Here is a 23,216-nt window from a genome sequence, read left to right as displayed (position 1 = left end):
AGGTAATCAATATTTCCTTGAAATACAAATCATATTTAAAGTATCAGAACTGTTCTCCCTATGATTCATTGAAATTCCTGCTTTGGAAAGAAGGATAGTGGTAGACTAGAAATGAAAAAGGATTTCAGACTCGGTATTTCACCCAGATCTAAGATTGTCTACTATGATCAATGAATATATCACAGCCAGCTTTGACAAGGTAACCACAAACAAATCACTTCAACCTAAGCACTTCAAGGACAGTCTCTTCTACTCTGGATCAGGGAGACAGGCAAGCAGGTTGTTAAAACGTATAAAAATCAATCAGTTATTTTTAAACTAAAAATAACCAGTGAACTCTGTTGAGGAAGGTGATAGTCAAATGCAATTAATTTAAAAAAGAATACAGTTATTCTATCCTTCTAGATAATAGTTAGCTGAAATTCCTAGTGAACTAAATTTTTAGGAGAATAAAAAAGATTATCCTAGTTGTCCAAAAAGAAACTTCATTTTTGATATTTTGTTATAATAAAATAGTTTATGTATGCTTTCATATTATTTTATAAAGGTAATATTTCTATGTTTCATTAAAACCATTTATGTATATAAAAACAGAAGTAAAGTGAATTATATTACATCAATAGACAGGAACATGCAATTCTACAAAGAGACTCAATTGTAAGAAAAATATACCTGCCATCCCTGTGATGATGGTCAATGGTCTGACTGTATCTGGAGCGAGGTAGAGTAAGAAAATGACTGCAAGCATGCCAGAAACAAGAATATAAATGAGACTCAGGAAAAAAGGAAAAAAAGGCATAGTTTAATTTTAAAGTAAGATTCAAAAAGATAAGCAGATAGCAAGCAAAGTAAATGAAAATTGCTACTGGAATGTTTGCCCCTCCTCCCAATGTGAATTGTAACATGGCAGTGCTAAAGGTTAAAGTAGCCTAAATATTCTAAAATAAAATGCAACAAAAATATAACAATCAGACTTTTAAAAATAATATTTCAAAATAAAAATTTTATCAATTACCACTCAAATATCTTCTACACCATTTGGAAAAATGTTATACTATATAGATGTTTTCCTATGTTTTAGGAGGAATGTTAAAAAGAGAAAAGTAATGAAATAATCATAAAGTTTAAGGAAATCATAAAAAGGGTAATAAATAATATCTATAATGTCTTAGGAGATTTTATAAGGTAATTATTTCTCCTTCAATCATTAATAATTAGAAATAACTATGAGGGCTTTAAAAATTCTATTTATTAAAAACAAACTGATTCACATTATTTTTATTTGATTATTAATTATGTTTATTCAATTTATTGGATATTATTCATTTTTTCCATTCACTCTTTATTTTGTGTTCACTACATACTGTTTGCCTCCATTACATTTCATGCCTTACCACAACCATAAGCAACCAAAGCAATAAACTAACCTTTTTACCATCTGTATTGATTCTCTTCTTTTATGGCACTAATTTAAATTTTTCAACTTTCTTAAAACCTTTAATGGCAAAAACATTTAAACATGTCAGATGATCACCATGTTTCAATAAACAGTGGAAACAAACCTTGAACTCTCCCAAGTTTCTTAATTCTATCTTTAAATGGAAAGTAAATAGGCATATATTTGTATTTTCCCTTGTCCTTATCATCTGTACTAAAAAAGAAATGCCTCTACTTGTAGTCCTTCTTCTCACATGACTTGGCTTCATTCATTACTCTATTCTACATTCTCTTTCTCATCTACATAATCCAAAAGTAAATCCTTTGCTAACCTAGCCTCCCTCTGGAGCCACTGTCTCTTTATCACTTTCTTCTCATTATAAAACATCTTAAAAGACATATATCTACAATTTTTGTCATCATGTTCTAAGCTTAATGTAACTGACTTATGCTTCTATCATTCTCTTGAAGTTATTCTGTGAATGTTATCTGCAAAATCCTAAGGGGGGAAAAATCCCTTTAGTCTCTTGTTGATTTTCATCACACTACATTTTTCTACAATATTAGACCTTGATTTTCAAACCTCTATTACTTAACACTTTCCTATTTTAGTTTCCTAAACCTTATTTTTTCTGTTTATTAAACACAGTATTTATCTAACATCACATATCAATTAAGACTTTTGTCTACATTATCTCATTTACACTCTCATAATAACTCTTAGAGGCAGGATCTAATATTCCCAATTTGAATCTGAGACCATGAGGGCTCACTCATGGCCATGCAGTATGTAGCAGGGGTGGGTTTCAAACTAAGGGATTTTAAATTCAGAACTCAAGCTCTTAACATTTATATATGTGACCTGGTTTCCCACAATCTGACTGCTTCTTTTTTCCATTTCATTTGCTGGATTCCCTGTCTCTGTATTCCTTATAGGCAGTGGTTTTCAAAAATTCATTCCTTTATCCATTCATCTATTGAAGGGCATCTGGGTTGGTTCCACAGTCTAGCAATTGTGAATTGTGCTGCTATGAACATCGATGTGGCAGTATCCCTGTAGTACGCTCTTTTAAGGTCTTCAGGGAATAGTCTGAGAAGGGCAATAGCTGGGTCAAATGGTGGTTCCATTCCCAGCTTTCCCAGGAATCTCCAAACTGCTTTCCAAATTGGCCGCACCAGTTTGCAGTCCCACCAGCAATGTACAAGTGTACCCTTTTCTCCACATCCTCGCCAGCACTTGTTGTTGTTTGACTTCATAGTGGCTGCCAATCTTACTGGAGTGAGATGGTATCTTAGGGTGGTTTTGATTTGCATTTCTCTGACTGCTAGAGATGGTGAGCATTTTTTCATGTACTTGTTGATTGATTGTATGTCCTCCTCTGAGAAGTGTCTGTTCAGGTCCTTGGCCCATTTGTTGATTGGGTAATTTGTTATCTTATTGTCTAATTTTTTGAGTTCTTTGTATACTCTGTATATTAGGGCTCTATCTGAAGTGTGAGGAGTAAAATTTGTTCCCATGATGTAGGCTCCCTATTTACCTCTCTTATTATTTCTCTTGCTGAGAAAAAACTTTTCAGTTTAAGTAAGTCCAATTTGTTGATTGTTGTTATTAACTCTTGTGCTATGGGTGTCCTATTAAGGAATTTGGAGCCCGACCCCACAATATGTAGATCGGAGCCAACGTTTTCTTCTATCAGATGCAGAGTCTCTGATTTGATATCTAGCTCCTTGATCCACTTTGAGTTAACTTTTGTGCATGGCGAGAGGAGGGGATTCAGTTTCATTTTGTTGCATATGGATTTCCAGTTTTCCCAACACCATTTGTTGAACATGCTATCCTTCCTCCATTGCATGCTTTTAGCTCCTTTATCAAATATAAGATAGTTGTAGCTTTGTGGATTAGTCTCTGTGTCCTCTATTCTGTACCATTGGTCCACCCGCCTGTTTTGGTACCAGTACCATGCTATTTTTGTTACTATTGCTCTGTAATATACACCATGGAGTATTACGCAGCACTAAAAAATGACAAAATCATGGAATTTGCAGGGAAATGGATGGCACTAGAACAGATTATGCTTATTGAAGCTAGCCAATCCCTAAAAAACAAATACCAAATGTCTTCTTTGATATAATGAGAGCAACTAAGAACAGAGCAGGGAGGAAGAGCAGGAAGAAAAGATTAACATTGAACAGAGACATGAGGTGGGAGGGAAAGGGAGAGAAAAGGTAAATTGCATGGAAATGGAGAGAGACCCTCATTGTTATACAAAATTACACATAAGAGGTTGTGAGGGGAATGGGAAAATAAACAAGGAGAGGAATGAATTACAGTAGATGGGATAGAAAGAGAAGATGGGAGGGGAGGGGAGGGGGGATAGTAGAGGATAGGAAAGGTAGCAGAATACAACAGTTACTAATATGGCATTATGTAAAAATGTGGATGTGTAACCGATGTGATTCTGCAATCTGTATTTGGGGTAAAAATGGGAGTTCATAACCCACTTGAATCTAAGTATGAAATATGATATGTCAAGAGCTTTGTAATGTTTTGAACAACCAATAAAAAAAATTCATTCCTTGATCTTTGTATATTCCAACACATTCTTTCTAAATAAAACTATTTGGGTTTTTAGCATGAATGATTATTTTGTTTAGCCTTCATTTTTCTCTGCGTTAAACAGCCTATGTTCAACTGCTTCCTGTGTTATCCCCATGTTGGAGTGTCACATAGACAAATCAGGAAAACATGTTGATTAATGTGGCTTAAGTAATATACATTTTGCTATTGGGACATCTGGTGCTGTATTTGTGAAATGAGAGAATTGAAACAGTAGTTTTTAAATTTTTTTAAGAATATCACTTATTTTCAATCAAAATTTGACACTAAATCAATATATAGGAGCCAAATAAAATCAAAATGATTCTAGCTAATCAGGAAGTGAGAAGCCTAGATCCTTACCCATTTGGCCTCATTATGATCTACCATAGCTGACTCTGAAGTACCTATTCAGAACCAAGGACCACTTCATCTCTAAAATCTTTTAATTTCAAACCAAATTATTTAATCCCCTTTGGATGCTAATATGATACTTCAGCTATTCCTCTTCTTGAAATCTCAATTGCAACTAAGGATTTAGATATTCATTTAATAAACTAAGTTATAAAATCTCAGAATTTAACTCCTCCAGTTCCTTATTTTCCACATTTAATTGACCTATAGGCTATGCTGTTTCTGACAACTAAATAACTCAGATTTTTCCCATCTTTCTTTCTCCTGCCACTACCTTAAAACAAGCTTTGAAATAAGCCAATCTCTTGAAATAAGCTTCTCGTAGGTTTCCCTACATTCAGAACACAACATTCCCATGACCTAGTCCATTCTTCACCTTCTCTATAGAAGCATATGTGTAAATTATGCTTTCTGATTGTGCAGGTACCTTAATTGAAATATTACAATATTTTCCAATATCTAAAAGTAAGTACAGATTACTCAAGAGTTCTAAACCACTTTCAGTCTCCATCTCCTGTCACTTTTTATCCCCCATATCACTTTTATCTAGATACAACAGACTACCTAAATATATCATGTACTTTCCTGACTCCAAGACTTGCTCATCACTCTGTCAATAATGCCCATCATTCCCCCTCTATCTCTGCTTTTTGCCTATGAAAATCATTATCAATCTTTAAAGTACCGTTTCTCTTTGAAGCTTTCTCTATGAGACTCAAACAATTTTCTTCCCAATCTGTTCCAAAATATTATGCTTTAGCCTCAAAGTCTTCTACTTCTTATAATTAGCCAGTATATGATAATCTGTCTATCAAGATCAGAATAATGTCTTCAACTTTTTGCCCACAATGGCTTACTCACTTGATCAAGATACATTTTACTAAGGAATAAAAACAAATTAATGCCATTTTCATGATGAAACTTCTTTCCCCCCCAAAAGCAGTGGTTCTCATAATCACAGAAGTACCCTAAAAATGTTAACAGATAAATATAAGCCTATATAGAATAAGAAAATAAGGAAGTATTTTTAAATTTATTAAAAAGAATAAAATAACATCAAACTTGTGACGTTGAGATTTACTGCTCTTAAATAGGAATAAATTGTCTCCAAATACTATATAAGAGAAAAAGTATAAACTTCAAAGCTTGCTAAAGGTAATAAATCTATAAAATATGTGCTACATCATCACCCAGTTTCTAATATTGTTCTTGAAGAGTCCTAATAATTAATTTTGTCCCAATAAAGCCAAAGAAGCATTAAGTAAGAGTCAATTTCATCAATTTATTTTCTCTTTTCTACTTTTAGTCATGTTAGTTCTTAACCTTACTGGTCATGTCTCTCCCTTAAGATTCTGTTAAAAACTGGAAATACATGAATGAACACACAATTTGCCATTCTGTTTTAATAAACCTTTTAAAATCCAACTAAGGTCCACAGATATATTAAAGGCCCCTTGTTGCATCCACTTAGTACAACCTACATACATTTTGCACTTTTTTTTTGACAGCTCTTTATGCTTTACCATTTTAATTTCTTTTTTTTTAAATTTTTTATTGATTATTTAAAGCATTACATAGCTCATGATATATCATCTTTCATACATTAGACTCAAATTGTTTTGAACTCCCATTTTCACCCCAAATATGGATTGCAGAATCACATCTGTTACATATTCACATTTTTACATAATGCCATATTAGTGTCTGTTGTATTCTGCTACCTTTCCTATCCCCTACTATCCCCCCTCCCCTCCCCTCCCCTCCCATCTTCCCTCTCTATCTCCCCTGCTGTTGTTCAATTCTCTCCCTTTTTTTTCCCTCCCCCTTGCCCCTCATAGCCTCTTATAATTTTATGTATCCTTGAAGGTCTCCTACCATTTCCATATGCTTTCCCTTCTCTCTCCGTTTCTCTCCCCCCATTCGTCTTTGTTTACTGTAGTCTTTTCCACATGCTCTTCCTTCCTGTTCTGTTCTTAGTTGTTCTCTTTATATCAAAGCAGATATTTGGCATTTGTTTTTTAGGGCTTGGCTAGCTTCACTTAGCATAATCTGCTCTAATGCCATCCATTTCCCTGCAAATTCTATGATTTTGTCATTTCTTAGTGCTGCATAATACTCCATTGTGTATAGATGCCACATTTTTTTTATCCATTCATCTATTGAAGGGCATCTAGGTTGGTTCCACAGTCTAGCTATTGTGAATTGCATTTTGCACTTCTTCACTAACGATGTTTCCTTTTCTTCCAAAATTAAATTTTAACCAAGTACATTATAAAACCTAGGCAATTAATATGTATGATGTTTTAAATATGAATAATGAATTAAATAAAAAAGATTTATTGATAAATAAAATACACTTAGGAAAATCTGGTTGACACTTTTTAAAAATCTGATCAGAGTAGTACTTCATAATAAAAGTAAAAAATAGAAAACTAATATATTAACCAAATTTGAAAAGGCCAAAAACAAAGTTCCATACTCTAAGAATCATGATTAAAAATATTTTTCAAAGAACTTGGGTTGGGATTGTAGCTCAGGGGTGGAGCACCTGCCTCCCACATGTGAGGCACTGGGTTCAATCCTCAGTAACACATAAAAATAGATAAATTAAATAAAGATATTGTGTCCATCTACAACTAAAATAATATTTTAAAAATATTATTCAAAGAACTGAACTAGATTACTAATTCTATTTATAGACACATTTTCTTAAGTAATAAACCTTTAAAGAAAGCACAAAATTTTTCATGATTACAATGAATTATCCTACCTCTATATTAAATTAGGGTGCATATTCCCTTTAGGAATCACCAGATACAAAAAGCAGCACAAGAGGAGAAAACAATTCAATATCTCATCCATAAGAAAAAGTATAGTTTTTGAAAGCCATTTCCTACAACTCCAACTTAACACAAAACTTTCTGCTGTGTGCTTAATATTGTTTATATTGTGTTTACAGTTCCTAAATTGTACCTATTATCTTGAAATATATTTCTGAAATGTAACAGAAATATTTATAAAGTGAAGTTGAAGCCTCTTTCTTAATTTACTTAACTCTATAATTATAAACTTTCAGAGATGTAAGGACCAAAGACATTATTCTTTTTGATGAAATAATTACATGTATATGCTATGATTTTGGTTGTTGGTTTATCTGGGAGAGAATATAAAAATGGCTTAAGTGTATGAAGTATCCCAGAGGTCGACTAATAAAACATTTTTTATTTTAGAATATAAATCTATTAATTGAAAGTACTTGGGGGAAAGGGTATAAGGCAATTAATATTCTGTTGTGTTATTTTCCCTATAATGCTAAATGTGTATTTAACAGAAATAAAACTGTTCAATATATTTTGGATTATGGGATAGATATAAAAATGTATACTGTGGGGTAGCTCTGACATGTTACAGAAATATTATCCGATACTCTGCATACTCTAGTAATGAATTAACTCCTATAGGCAAATTGCTTTTAAAATGATTTCTAATAATAAAGTCACATTATGTTCCTGATTGCAGTAGTTATCAAGATTTACCAGAGAAAGAATAATACAAAAGGGAGGGAAATGGCTGAAGGTAATATTTATAATTCATTATTTTAACTAATATTCCAGCATACAGGTTTCTGAATTATTTGTAAAGAATTCCTTTACATTTTAAAACAAAAAAGGGTTTTGACTAATGATGACAGAGTGACATATGCAGAGAAGCAAAGATCCAATAAAATATTGACATAGAATTTTTTTTACATCCACCTATCCATAAAGAATGTAAACACTGTATCTCCTCCTAACACCACTAAAGTTTAACCACAGTATAAATTAATGTCAAATATTATCATTTCCCACCTATACAATTATAATAAAAGCCATTGTCTTCACACACAGCTGCCCAGACTGGACCTTTATGATGTATGGATGAGTATATTCTGATTCTAAATCTTTGCTCTTGTTCTTGACTGAATAAACATTCCCATAACTCAAAGTCCAATTCACATCCTCCATTCTCTAGAAGACTTTGTATAAAAAAACTGATTTGATAGATTTCTGGTTTTTTTAAATTTATTAAGGAATTAAGTACAAATTATTTACCAAGCAAAAGAATTTTTAAAATGTTAAGAATAAATTTTTGGTGTACACACCATACAATTCTTGATGAGGGAATTAGGGGTATGTGTCACACTCTTTGGTAGTTGGTAAATTTATACAACCTTTTAAAGTTGGTAAAAATATTCTATTTTTATAAATAAGGAAGTCAAGTGTCACACAGGTTAATTTTTCCAAAGATACATAGTAAGCAAGAGATAAAACCCTATTCTCAAATCCAAGGCCACTTTGTTCCAAATCCCACGAAAATGAGTGCATTCAATAAAACATTGTTCTAGTCCATTGCATTAATTCATAGTGACAAGAAAGATTAATGTGTCTCTCAAAATACTTAAAGTTTACTTATGATCTCAAAAAAAATCTCTTTTAGGCATTGTAGTCAACATTATTATTTATTGACATTAAAAATGCTATCCATGAAATTTTATGCAAGAGTTCTAGAGTATTCTTAACTTCTAAATAGTACATAAAAGTATAATGCCTTCACATATATATTATTATTGAAAATCCATTATTGTATTAGGCTAAAACAGAAATTAAAGATTCATAGTTTAATAATGTGATAGACTACACATATCTACAATATTATTCTTTTAGATCTTTGATTCCTGGATTAATGAATAATTATTACAGATAACTTAAAAATATCAGAAATGTTTTTTTTATTTCTATTTAAATAGAATTTTACTAATTTCAAAAAAAGGATTTAAGACATCTCCCAATTCGGAATATTTGTGATCTAGCAATCTATAGCATTCTTAACAGAGTAATGAAATCACATGGATCAATTTTCTATAAAATAGTCCCTTGAAAATTTTTGCTAAAATCTTAGAGTAAAAAATTTATACAATGAAATTTTTATTAAAGATATAAATTGGGTTAGACAAAAAAAAGGATACTGCAGGAATATTTGGTATGACTATATAATTACTATGGATCAATCACTAGGATTTAATAGCAATATTTTAAGGCAAATTTTACATTTCTTGTCATTAAATAAGGGCCATTTCCTTGAAATAATGATAAAATATTATGCATTTACTATGATAACATCCATTTTTGTTTATGCATACAATTCTAGAGATTTAACTTTTTGTAATCTTCTGCAAGATGTAGACCACAATTACTTGTAAAAATATTGAGTCCATTTAAAAATGAATACTTTATATAAACTTGCAGAAGGCTTAAAGTCATTTCAGACTTCCTCATTTATTCCTTCTTTTAACAAGCCTTTAATGAACAAGGAACTTATGACTTTTTCTATAAATGATTTCCAAAACTTATGAAGCTCATTAAAATTTTCTTAGGCAATCAAAATACCTATTAATATCCACCATAATATGACTGCTTCAAACTCCTAATCATGCCAACATAGTAATCCTTCTTTCACCATTATTAAACATAATAAGCATCACTTTCTATAGGTAGCATATCTATAACCATCCCTAAAGGCACAGATTATTATGAAAAAGTTAAGTTAATCAAAAATAAATAAAATATATCAACTTTAATTTGATACTAATATTGATATTAACGTAATAACTTCCTAATTTTTTCTGGATTCCAAACACAAAAAAAAAATAGTACTTGTCTGACACTATTGAAGATATCCTCTATCTCTTCCTTTGGAGATGTTTGCTAAAGCACAACGAAATTGTAAAAATGAACTAAATATAAATCTAGATTCAGTCAAAACATTACATTTGCAAATACTGACAGTAATTTGTCACATCAGTTGATTTTAAAGCCCTCAACTGTTCTTTCTAAAACTAGTTTAGTATACATACAAAAGGACATCTGAATTCCCTCATTATCATATTTTCTGAATAGTAAATTCATCTTACTTTCCTCATCTTATCACCAAAGCATGAATTAGAGGTAAACATTTTCTTAACTTAAAAAAATTAGTAATAATTAATGTAAGCACTGTAACATACCATGTTACTTCCAAGTTTGTCACATTTAATAGAGCACATTCAGAGAATTCTTCCAAACATAGCAATCAACAAGCATGATTCTTAAGATGAATAAAAGGTTTACTAAAAGCCATGAGGAAAAACCTCTTCATGAATCATGATAAAATGTTTCCTAAACAAATCAGATTCTGTCTCAATACTTTTATATCTGAAATGTCAAATTGATTTTTCTGATATATGTAAAAGACTTTAAGAATCTATTGTCTTATTATTTTACATATAACTATTGGTTTTTACAAGTAAAATGGTAAAACATCTTGTTTTTAATATGATCATAATAATCTATTGTGCAAATTCCATAACAACTAGTTTATAATAGGCCAAAATTGCAAAAGCAAAATGGTTTTTTCTCTCACAAAAAAAAAATATTGTTTATTTTTTATTTGTTTAGCAATGTGGCAATCATAAGAAAGACTGGACATAGTAAAAAGAATACATGGCTTTGGAAACTAACATAAAGGACTGCTTGAAATGTTCTGTGATAACCTCTTCCATTAGGTAGTGACCAAAATAAAGTTTAACAGTATTTATATTTACCTGTCTCTATCTGGAGAGTAATGGTCATCCATGATATGATGTCTATCCATTCGGCTAATTGTATTATAATGTCCAGTTGTAGTACGGGTCCCTCGAAGTCCCTGTTCCACATTCCTACTAAAACAGCAAGATCCATTAAATATAAGCCATAAGTTCATATTATACTAAGAAATTCAGTTATTAATAAAAATGGTAGAAAAAGACAAAGTCACTGCAATGTCAAGTACAATTATTTCATTTAACCTCTGGCCAATATAAAAATTTTGTTGAAGTTTGAGAGTTAATTGAAGAGATTGCTGATAGAGGCACAAAAAGAGCCTAAATTAAGTTAATATCATTGGGGATAAGATAAAGAATACCAAAACTGTTAATAAATGACTCCCTGTAGCAATATTCAATGGTATATGATACACAGGAGGAGTAGTACATGTGTGTGGTGAAAATTAGTTCCATATTACACATATTGGTTTACGAGGCCTACGAGAATGGAGAAGAGATACCTCATAGGTGCTTGGACATGAGCTCAGAGCTCAGAACAACTCAAAAATCTACCTACTTTTCACCATCTCCCTTGGTAGCACTCTAGACAAATAACCACCTTCATGCATTTACTCTAACAATAGCTGCCTAAGTATTCTCTTGCTTCAACCCAATTGACCATGACAGAAAGCAATCCTTTGAAACATAATTAAAGATCACAGCAACTCAATTTATAGTACAAAAGGTAAGAATTGGTTTTTAATTTTATTCTACATGGCATGTTTATCTTGCAACCTATCCTTTCCATAGTAATTTATAGTGCTACCTTTATTGTTCTATAAGTTAAAATATATGCACGTAAGTTATATATATTTATTTTGCACCATAGAGTGTATTCAACATGTCAATTATTATGTATGTTTAGTGATGAGTTTTTCTTTTCTCTTTGAAATGATTTAATTATTTGTATACATTTTTCCTTTCATATAAATTCTAGAGTGATATCACAGTTCTAAAAATTTCACAAAAAATTTTTATTGGTACTGCTTTACAGATTAATTTGTGGAGGACTGCCATCTTGATTATATAAAGTTACTATACCCATGAACTGAATTTATCTCATTTATTACTTACCTAAGTTTTATATTTTTCCTTAAGGTCTTGTTAATTGTTAAATGAATCATTAGATATTTTGAACTTCATGTTGTTTTTAAGACTAGTGCCACGTTTCTTATTATATTTTCTTATCAATTATTACTTATTTTTTCAAGTTGATGTATGGCTAGCTGTTTGGTAGAACTCCCATAATAATTAATTAATTAGTTAATTAATTCTATAAGGAGTTACCATAAAGACATCCAAACATCATGCTTTTTATTCTTGGTTAGATTTAGTTAGTTAATATAAGATTTGTACACCTGTGGTTGTAATTAAAATTGTGCTTATAATTTTTTATACTGTAAAGATTGTTAGTGAGGATTATATTAGTTCCAGAAAGAGTTACACAGCTTCATTTCTAAAGTTGTATAGAACAGAGATATCTGGTTTTGTAATTTGGTTAGAATTTATGTGTAATAACTTCTTAGTCTGAACTCTTTGAGTGGAAGTGAGAAGGGAAATGGTTTGTCTTTGACCTCTATTATATTGATGTCATTAATCTTTCCAAATAACTAGTTTTGGGGTTCATATACACTCATATTTTTTTCTCCTTTTTCTTTTTTTCTCTTGTTGTACCTCATTTTGTCTCAATTTCATCAATTTTGCCCTCATCATTAATAATTCCTTTCTTCAAATTCCATTATGATTTCCTTTGTTTTTCTATATTTTTTTCTATATTTTTAATGCTTACTTATTGAGTTTACCATTTTCTTTTTTTTTAAACTGACATGTTAAAATGTCATATGTTTATGGTATATAATATATATAATCATTGTAGAATGGCTACATCAAGCTTAAAAACATGCATTATTACCACAGTTATCAGATGCACATGCATTCCTTTTTATCCTTTTCTTTTTCTTTTTTTTTTTTTTTGGTACAGGTACAGGGAATTGAACCCAGGGGTACTTAACCCCTGAGCCACATCCCCAGCCCTTTTTTATATTTTCTTTAGAGATAGGGTCTCACTAAGCTGCTTTAGGGCTTCACTAAGTTGCTGAGGCTGGCTTTGAACTTTCGATCCTCTTGTCTCTGCTTCTGAGCCACTGGGATTACAGGCAAGTGCCACTACGCCCATCTCTTTTTTATTGTTCTGATGATTGTTCCTAATATTAAAGACTAATTTTATTTTTCTTATTTCTTAAGTCATCAATAAGTATCATTTATAAGTATAATTAGTTGTTACTAACTAGATATGCTAAATACTGATATGTGATTAAAGCTAATTCTTAATTAGAAAATAATTATGTATAAACAAATAATAAAATAATATTTGGATAATCCAACTTTACAAAGTAATTCTTATTTCATTTTATCCTCATTACATGTTTTATTGAATAGTATTATGTATTTTGTTAAGTAACTTTTTTCAATAAGAATTTATCTTTGGGGCTGGGGTTGTGGCTCAGTGGTAGAGCGCTCGCCTAGTACATTTGAGGCCCTGGATTTGATCCTCAGCACCACATAAAAACAAATAAACAAAATAAAGGTATTGTGTACAATTAAAAAATAAATATTAAAAAAAAGAATTTATCTTTAGAGATTATTAATGAAACTTTATGGTGAGTAAGCCTGCAGAATAAAATATGTGTACTATCTTACCTTTGTGGAGGAGGGACACTTGGTGACCACGATCTAGTCCTTCCTATAACATCTACTCGATGAGGAGAACCTGAGGGTGAACAATGGTTTGATGACATTACTTGTTCTGGCACTGATAATGTTGAGCTTTGAAGATCTCGACCATTGTGACGATAATCTGAAGTAGAAAAGATTAACAAATATAGGTATCTACACACTAAGTCCCTTGTGTATTTAGTAATTGACTCAAAAACATAAAATGTTGATGAAGCTGAAAGACCATGTTAAATGTAAAATATAATTAATGAAGCAAAATATTAAGTAAAAATAACATTTTATAAACAAATAAATTAAAAGAAATGACAAGTGTTCAAATATTAAAATAGTTATTGTGTTCAAGGCAATGTGAAGGGTAGAGTAAAATTTTCATATATACTTACATATACAGTAAATCTTTTATATACATATATACAAATAAAAATTTTATATGCAGTTATGATCTTCAAAAAAAACAGTAAATTTAGTATCAGGTAACTGTATTTAAGTGGGTTTGTCTCTGTGTCTTCTATTCTGTACCACTGGTCTACATACCTGTTTTGGTGCTAATACCATGTGGTTTTTGTTACTATAGCTTTGTAGTATAGTTTAAGGTCTGGTATTGTGATGCCTCCTGCTTTGCTCTTCTTGCAAAGGATTGTTGTGGCGATTCTGGGTCCCTTATTTTTTCCAAATGAATTTCATGATTGTTTTTTCTATTTGAATAAGTAATGATGTTGGGATTTTAATTGAAATCATATTGAATCTGTATACCTCTTTGGGTAGTATGGCCATTTTGACAATATTAATTCTGCCTATCCAAGAGCATGGGAGATCTTTCCATCTTTTAAGGTATTCTTCAATTTCTTTCTTTAGTGTTCTGTAGTTTACATTATAGATGTCTTTCACCTCTTTTGTTGATTTCCAATTTTTTTTTTTGAGGCTATTGTGAATTGGGTAGTTTTCCTAATTTCCCTTTCAGAGGATTTACCACTGATGTATAGAGAGGCATTTGATTTATGGATATATATTTCTATCCTGCAACTTTGCTGAATTCATTTATTAATTCTAGAAGTTTTCTGGTTGGATTTTTTGGATCCTTTAAGTATAGAATCATTTCATTGGCAAATAATGATAGTTTGAGTTCTTTTCTTATTCATATCCCTTTAATTTCCTTCATCTGTCTAGTTGCTCTGGCTAGAGTTTCAAGGACTATGTTGAATAGAAGTGGTGAAAGAGGGCATCCCTGTCTTGTTGCACTTTTTAGAGGGAATGCTTCCAATTTTTCTCCATTTAGCATGATGTTGGCCTTGGGATTGGCATAGGTAGCTTTTACAATGTTGAGGTATATTCCTACTATCCCTAGTTTTTCTAGTGTTTTGAATATGGAAGGGTGCTGTATTTTGTCAAATGCTTTCTCTGCATCAATTGATATAACCATATGAATCTTACCTTTAAGTCTACTGATTTGATGAAGTATGTTTATTGATTTCTGTATGTTGAACCAATGATGTATCCCTGAAATGAACATCACTTGATCATGATGCACTATTTTTTACCTCATACTAGACAAAAGTGCCAAAAAATACATTGGAGAAAAGATAGCCTCTTCAATAAATGGTGCTGGAAAAACTGAAAATCTATATGCAAAAATGAAACTAAACCCTCTCTCTCACCATGCAGAAAACTCAACTCAAAGTGTATCAAGGACCTGGGAATTAGATCAGAGACCTGCACCTAATAGAAGAAAAAGTAGGCCCAAATCACCATCATGTAGGATTAGGCCCTGACTTCCTTAACAAGACTCCTAAAGTGCAAGAAATAAAATTAAGAATAAATAATTGGGAAGGATTCAAACTAAAAAGTTTCTTCTCATCAAAAGAAATAATCAATGAGGTGAAGAGACAGCCTACATTTGGGGATCAAATTGTTGCCATATGCACATCAGATAGAGCACTAATCTCCACCATATATAAAGAACTAAAATCCTTAACATGAAAAAAAAAAAAACCCAAACAACCCAATCAATAAATGTGCTAAGGAGCTGAACAGACACTTCTCAAAGGATGATATACAATCAATCAACAAATATATGAAAAAATTTTCAACATCTCTAGCAATTAGAGAAATGAAAATCAAAATACTATAAGATTTCATCTCATTCCAGTCAGAATGGCAATTATTAAGAATACAAGGAACAATAAGTGTTGGCGAGGATATGGGGGAAAGGGCACATTCATACATTGCTGGTGGGATTGAAAATTGGTGCAACCAATCTAGAAAGCATGATGGAGATTCCTTATAAAACTTGGAATGGAACCATCATTTGACCCAGCTATCCCTCTCCTCATTCTATACCCAAAGAACTTAAAACAGCATACTACAGTGATGTAGTCAATTCAATGTTTATAACAGCACAATTCACAATAGCCAAACTGTGGAATCAACCTACATGTCCTTCTACAGGTGAATGGATAAAGAAACTGTGGTACATGTGCACAATGGAATATTACTCAGCATTAAAAGAGAATAAAATTATGGCATTTGCAGGTAAATGAATGGAGTTAGAGAACAGGATGCTAAGCAAAATATGCCAATCCCAAAAAAACAGAGGCCAAATGTTTTCTCTGATAAGTGGATGCTAATCCATAATGGGGGGGATGGGATGCATGGAGGAACTTTGGATGAGGCCAAGAAAAGGTGGAGAGTAGGCAAGGGGGTAGGAATGATGGTGAAATGAGACAGACATCATTACCCTAGGTACATGTATGATTGCATCAATTGTGGATAGATTTTCTAAACAATACTCTGTAATGTCAAAAAAATATTTCATTGAGTATTAATCCAAATAATAAACTATTTATACTTTTGTTTCAAAAAATACAATTCCTTTGATAGAATGGAAAAATAATAAATTGATTAGACTTAAGTATTTTGGGGGAAGATATCTGAAATGCTTGATCAATGGGTACTAAGTCATAGTGACATAAGAATAAGTTCTTGTGTGTATGATAAGGTGACTACAGATAATAATTATCCACTACTTTAAAAAGCTAGAAGAAAGGAGTCTGGTTATTTGCACTGAAAACAAATGATAATGCTTGATGGAATAGATATGTTTAACTTGATTTAAACATTATGTAATGTGTACATCTATTGATATCACATGATACTCTTTTAATATGTACATTTTTTGTTTTCATTTATCATGTTTTTTAAATTTAAAGTAGTACTCATATACATGAATCATTAAAAAAAAATTTCCACTTTGAAAACAGAAATCAAAGAATTCAGATGTGTACTAAAATAGCATGAAGATGAAGAGCTTTCAATGGTCTGAAGGAAAATATTTTGGATTTTAAAAAAAACTTATGTGGCTAAATATTTAAAATAAACAAGAAGTGAGATAATTAACTAAGAAAGAAATAGAATAGGAACAGAAAAAGAAATTGCAGGGGCTTGGGTTGAGGCTCAGTGGTAGAGCATTTCCTTAGCATGCATGAGACAATGGGTTCAATTTTCAGCACTGCATATAAATAAAATAAAGATCCATCAACAACTAATAAAAATATTTTTAAAAAATAAAGAAATTGCAATGACTTCTGAGAAGGAACCATGGGGGAAATATTTTTCATAACCATTTTACTGAGGGGTTTAATATATAAACCATAAATATGGAAAATATATTTGCAGTCTTACTTAAATCATGAATATATTGTTCACACATAGTACAAAAAACAAAAGCAAAAAATAATACTTTAGTTTTAAAAAGTGGCATATTGATACAGGCATGTTAATTGATTTGTAATATTAAGACTATTGTATTTTTTGTCAGAATTTATAGAAAGCATATCTTCTTACCTAAATATGAAAACATTGGAAATTTTCTAACCATACAATAATGCAATATTTTCAATTACAATAATATAATTTCAAAATGTAGCTGCATATGATACTTAATATGAATACAATAGAAAAAAACTGCAGAAGTCCCATTCAAATATTTGATATATGTAGTTATGTTCGTGATATCAAAAATATTTCAACTTATTTTCACAACTTTGCTTCAGTATAAAGAAGTTTCAATTATGCAATATCTCCTCCAATTTATTGTAAAACCTTTTTTTAAAGTTGTTTTAGTATAAAAAAATTACAAATATCTACCTAATTGCCATCTTTCAAGAATATTCAATCTAATAATATACATAGATATTCCAATAACTCTTTAGGGATCCAAATTGCCACTGATTATCATAAAAAATTATTTTAGGAAATGAGGAAGCAAGAGATTTTTCTCTATTGTTTATATTAATGGTAAATAATGATGAATCACACTCCATTTTTAGTATTATAAAATAATTCTAAAATTCTTACCTGATACTACACCAATTCCATCATCACAGTCATAGTCAGAGACTTCACTATCACTTATTCTCTTTGACCCTATGAAGAAAACAACAGCAATAATTTAAATTGCTGATTATTTAAGAGGAAAAAAACCCTCAACCACCTGAAAATAAAAAGATTTCAAGTTAAACACTTGAGAATAAAAAGTATAGAGAGAAGTAAAATAATTATGAATGAGTTTAACAACACTTATTTTCACACATATTACAAGATATGAGGATAGAGGTGACAAGGAGTTAAAAACTTACACAAGAGTAATTCTGGGAATGTGTAAGACAAAGTTTCTAAATGGTTTAAAGCTTGATTTAAGTATGAAATAATTACATAAATTATTTGTTACTGATTGATGATAAAGTTAATTGAAAAATAGGTATGTGCTGGGAGCAGTGGTACCTGTCTGCAATCCCAGCAGCTTGGGAAGCTGAGGCAGCAGGATCCAGAGTTCAAAGCCAGCCTCAATAACTTAGAGAGGACCTGTCTTTTAATAAAATATAAAATAAGGATGGGGTTGTGGTTCAGTGTTTAAGCGCCCCTGGGTTCAATTCCAAGTACCAAAAAGAAAAGGTAAGTTGGTATTTTATGATTTGGGGACAGAAGGACCTAATTCTAGATAAATGTCAAGATAAAATTCATTTTCAGAAGAATTAATGTGTCTTTTCTTAGCTTGTGTTTCTAAGAAATTTGTTATATCCAATTATTTTTCATGCTCATGGAGAAGTATAATTCAGAAAAGTCTATTTAAGATATTTGAAAACTTCCTTTTTTGTAAAAATTTTTAGCTAATTCTCTACTGCTTTAAGAAATGAATCATGAATAAAATCAATACATCTAAATTATGAATTGTGCTATTTTCTAATAGCCTAAGTGCATTAATAGTTATTTTAATTTAAGAACACTGTGTGTGTGTTCCTTACAAAAGAAATCTATAACAAAATTTTCAAATGTTAGTCCTAAAATGGCATACTGGCAACAAATTAATTCAACTAGGGCTTTGATAGCTAATGCTTAATTATGAAACATCATGTACAGAAATAAACATATTATTGTCTACATTTAATATTTATTTTCTCCTATATGTGTCTCAGGAATATACATACCCTATACAATAGAAGCCTTTTGTTAAAAACATTCTCCCTCTCATGATATTTGTAAGCATTTACTGATAAATGAAAACAGTGTTGCTGTTTCCAAAAATGACTTCTTTTGTCTTTCCTCTTACATTACACATTATTAAATAATTAGAGTTCAGTTTTATCAGAAAATATATGCTTTGTGGGCTGAGAATATAGCTCAGTTGGTAGAGTGCTTGCCTGGCATGGGCAAGGCTCTGTGTTCAATTCCCAGCACCGCCAAAAAAAAAAAAAAAGAAAATATATGTTTTCCTGTATTGTATATGGTATTTACTGTAGAGATATAATCAAAATGTTCTAGGAAATGCCCTCCAATTTTGCAGCCTACTCTTATAAATACTCTGTGTGTTTTTTCCCATTTCCGTTTGGTTTGTTTATTTGCTTGCTTAAATCCCTACCTTTTGAGGGAAGGCAAAGTCTATTGCCAGGAGCCAAAGTTCTCATTTTCTTGTTAATGGCTAGGAAGAAGACAATGTGCAATTTAAAATGTGCTAGATTTAATCCCAGCATTAGGGATTAAATCCAGGGTTGTCTGTATTCTATAAAAGTACTTCATCACTGAGTCACAAACCCGATCCAGATACTTGGTATTTTAATCATGTGATTCCACCAAATCAACTCTTATTATTTTCTTTCCACATTTTTATGTCATGAAGCTTTAGAGACAATCACATCAGAGGTATTTGTAGACCCAACTAATTTTGAAATTAGAATTATGTGACAACTTCCCAAAAAACTGGGCAACTTCCCAACGGAATGGGCAGAAAAAGATATGTAAATGAGGACATACATTCTAAATGGACTTGAGATAGGAGAGGAGTCACACAGATAGAACTATAGAGGAGAGAATTGCAGACAGAGTTGCTACTCAGCCTACAAAAAGTTTTCATTTGGCAAATGCTCAAGGATGAGGGTAATCCTTACTTGACTGTATCTGGCACCAGTTTTACCTGGTACATAATGGAACATAAAGATGACCAGCTTTTGGTATTAGCCAAAGATCACATCAAGAATTACACCAATAAAAAATGAAGTTCATTTTACCATCTTCAAGAACTGTCGTGTGTGTGTGTGTGTGTGTGTGTGTGTGTGTGTGTGTGTGTAGATAGGGAAGGGTGTCATAAATGATTTTAAAATGCTGTTTCCTTCCATATCTTATGTTTATATTCAGATTGAGATTTTATCTGTTTTGATATTAATCCTGTAGAGGTTAAATATATTGCAATTATGTTCTCATTTTTTTTAGTTTTTGTTCTTTGACATTGTAATGATGAATTCCTTAGTTTAATTAATTTATTAATATTTTCTATTAAAATTAGTGTTTTCACTATTTGTGGAACTATAAATTAGTACTACCACTATGGAAATTAGTATGGAGAGTTCTCAAAAAAACTAAAATGAAACATCATATGACCCAGCTATACCTCTCCTCAGTATTTATCCTAAAGAATTAAATTCAGCATACTATAGCAATACATCCATACCCAGGTTTACAGCAACACAATATACAATAGACTAACTATGGAACCAGCCTAGATGTCTGTGAATGGATGAATGAATAAAGACAACGTGGCATACATACAAAATGAAGTTCTATTCAGCCATAATGAAAAATGAAATTATGTCATTCGCAGGACCAAGGATGGAACCTGAGAACATTGTTAAGTGAAATAAGCCAAACTCAGAAAGTCAAGGGGTTTATGTTTTCTCTCCTATTTGGAAGCAACAGAGGAAAAATGAAAAGAATGATGGTGGGAGATCTCATGAAAATCAAAGGAAGATCAGTAGAGGAAACAGACCTGGGAGAGGGAAGAGGAAAAGGAAAGGGAAAAAAATGTGAAATGAAGAGTGTTCAAATTATACAGTTATATTGTAAATATATTGAATATGTAACAATGAATCCTACCATTATGTAAAATTGTAGTATACCAATTAAAATTATGGACAAAAATTAGTGTTTTCAATATTTTTTTCTTAAAAAAATCTTTCCTGACCTTATAAGCAGAGGATTAGACTCCTTCATTTTCTTCTGGAAAGTTTAAAATTTTTGATTTTTGCATTTATATTTTCATTCATCTTAAAATGAGTTTCCATATAGTGTGAGATACAGATTCAATTTAGTTTTCCATAGGGATAGCACATATCTCAGAATTATTTTTTTTATTATTCACCACTTTCCCATTTAACTGTAATCATACCTCAGTCATACATCTCATCTGCAAGTATCTTTCAGATGCTCTACTTTTTCATTGTAAAGGCTGTATATCTATAAACCAACAATTCACTATCTATGTTACTCTGACATATGCTAAAAAGAACATCAATGAACATTATTATTTGCATCTTGGATTTTGTCCCTTTGCTCTTCCATATAAAGTTTAGATTTAGATTACCAAATTGACAATGAAATGTCATATTTTATAGCATTGTTTTGCTAGGCATGTACATGGTATCTTTCCCATTTGCATTGTTTTAAGGTCTTACTACGAAATTTCAAAATTTGACCAACAATATTTTCCCTATTTGTTTCATGTGTCCTTTGTCTACTATTAGAAACATTCTTAAAAAATGATCTTTTCTAACAATTGCTCAAATACAGACATGTAATTTCAATGTAAAGTTATCCAACCATATTATGGATCTATCTTTTTATTACTAGTGCTGTGATTATTGTTTGATTTGATTTTTCCTTATAGAAGATCTTTTTCCCTGGGCTGGGGATGTGGCTCAGGCGGTAACGTGCTCGCCTGGCATGCACAGGGTGCTGGGTTCGATCCTCAGCACCACATAAAAATAAAATAAAGATGTTGTGTCCACCGAAAACTAAAAAATCAATATTAAAAAATTCTCTCTCTCTCTCTCTCTTTAAAAAGAATAAAAGAAATTTTTTTCGCAATTCTTAGTTTTGTTTTCCCCTGCCTTACTATACCGAGAATCACAATGCTACAAAGAAATGGGAGATATTACATCTTGTCTAATTTCTGATTTTAAGTATAGTTTTTCTAACATAAATGATATGTGCTGAAGTTACACTTGATCAGGTTGAGAAAACCCTTAAATTGGATGAAAACAACATAAATTTCAGCCTTTTAATGTGTTTTCACAAAAGCATTGTTGTCTCAGTACTTCCATTTATTAATCAAACATTTATATGTGATATATTGATCAAAATTCAATTCCAGGCATATCCTTCTAGGACTATCATATATTTATTATACTCTAGTAAATCTAAGTTAACAACAACTGAGTGATATATCAAAATTATAGAGATCATAGAGCATGAAAAAATTTTTACTGCAATAGAAGTTTTCATAGTTTAAAATTTTCAAATGTATGGATAAAATTTATCTTCTTTTTAAAATAATTGGCCTAATAACAAAATGTTGAAGAATATATCCTGTGTTATGTATGTTATGTTAATTCTTTGAATTCTATTAAAATGAATGATGGAATAGCCTATTAACAATTTTTATAAATGTTTCATGAATTAACAGAGGAATGTGAATTTATTGTTAGGTTTAGAGTTCTTCATTTGATTCTAAGATTAAACTTGTAATTTGTGCTCTTTGATTCTTTTGCATCTTCTCTACATTATTATATGACTTACCAATAATAAAGAAAGAATTATATTGGAATTGACTCCAATAGCAATAAATTTGTGAATTTTTCTCTCTAATGTTATTTTATGTGTATTGAAGTTATCAATACTTGAAAGATGAAGATTATCTCAATAGATGTACATAAACATTTGAAATAGTTATCTACATCCATCAAAAATCACAGACAGGTAAGAAGGGAATTTCCTCAAACTGATAAATGACATTCACAAAAATCTACAGCTAACAGTACATTCAGATAT

At 31.0% G+C, this 23,216-nt stretch overlaps 1 protein-coding gene across 33 annotated transcripts in view; it reads right to left on the bottom strand.

Annotated features, from left to right (window-relative positions):
- The window catches only part of RIMS2 (regulating synaptic membrane exocytosis 2), a gene marked incomplete at both ends in the record, with an annotated part of 602,684 nt that overhangs the window by 200,243 nt on the left and 379,225 nt on the right, over positions 1 to 23,216 (bottom strand). For 16 of the 33 annotated variants that reach the window (XM_081266161.1, XM_081266163.1, XM_081266165.1 and 13 more), the window contains 3 exons: positions 11,067 to 11,183; positions 13,806 to 13,962; positions 18,195 to 18,263. In XM_081266161.1, the coding sequence (XP_081122287.1) occupies positions 11,067 to 11,183; positions 13,806 to 13,962; positions 18,195 to 18,263 (343 nt within the window). Of the gene's footprint in view, positions 1 to 672; positions 739 to 11,066; positions 11,184 to 13,805; positions 13,963 to 18,194; positions 18,264 to 23,216 lie in introns of all 33 variants that reach the window. The other 17 variants (XM_081266168.1, XM_081266157.1, XM_081266187.1 and 14 more) reach the window with 3 other exon arrangements.

The sequence above is a fragment of the Spermophilus citellus genome (assembly GCF_964194105.1).
Source record: "Spermophilus citellus genome assembly, chromosome: 14".
In the NCBI taxonomy this organism is placed as follows: domain Eukaryota; kingdom Metazoa; phylum Chordata; class Mammalia; order Rodentia; family Sciuridae; genus Spermophilus; species Spermophilus citellus.
Note: the sequence above shows the minus strand (reverse complement) of the source record. Positions and strands in the feature narration are given on the sequence as shown.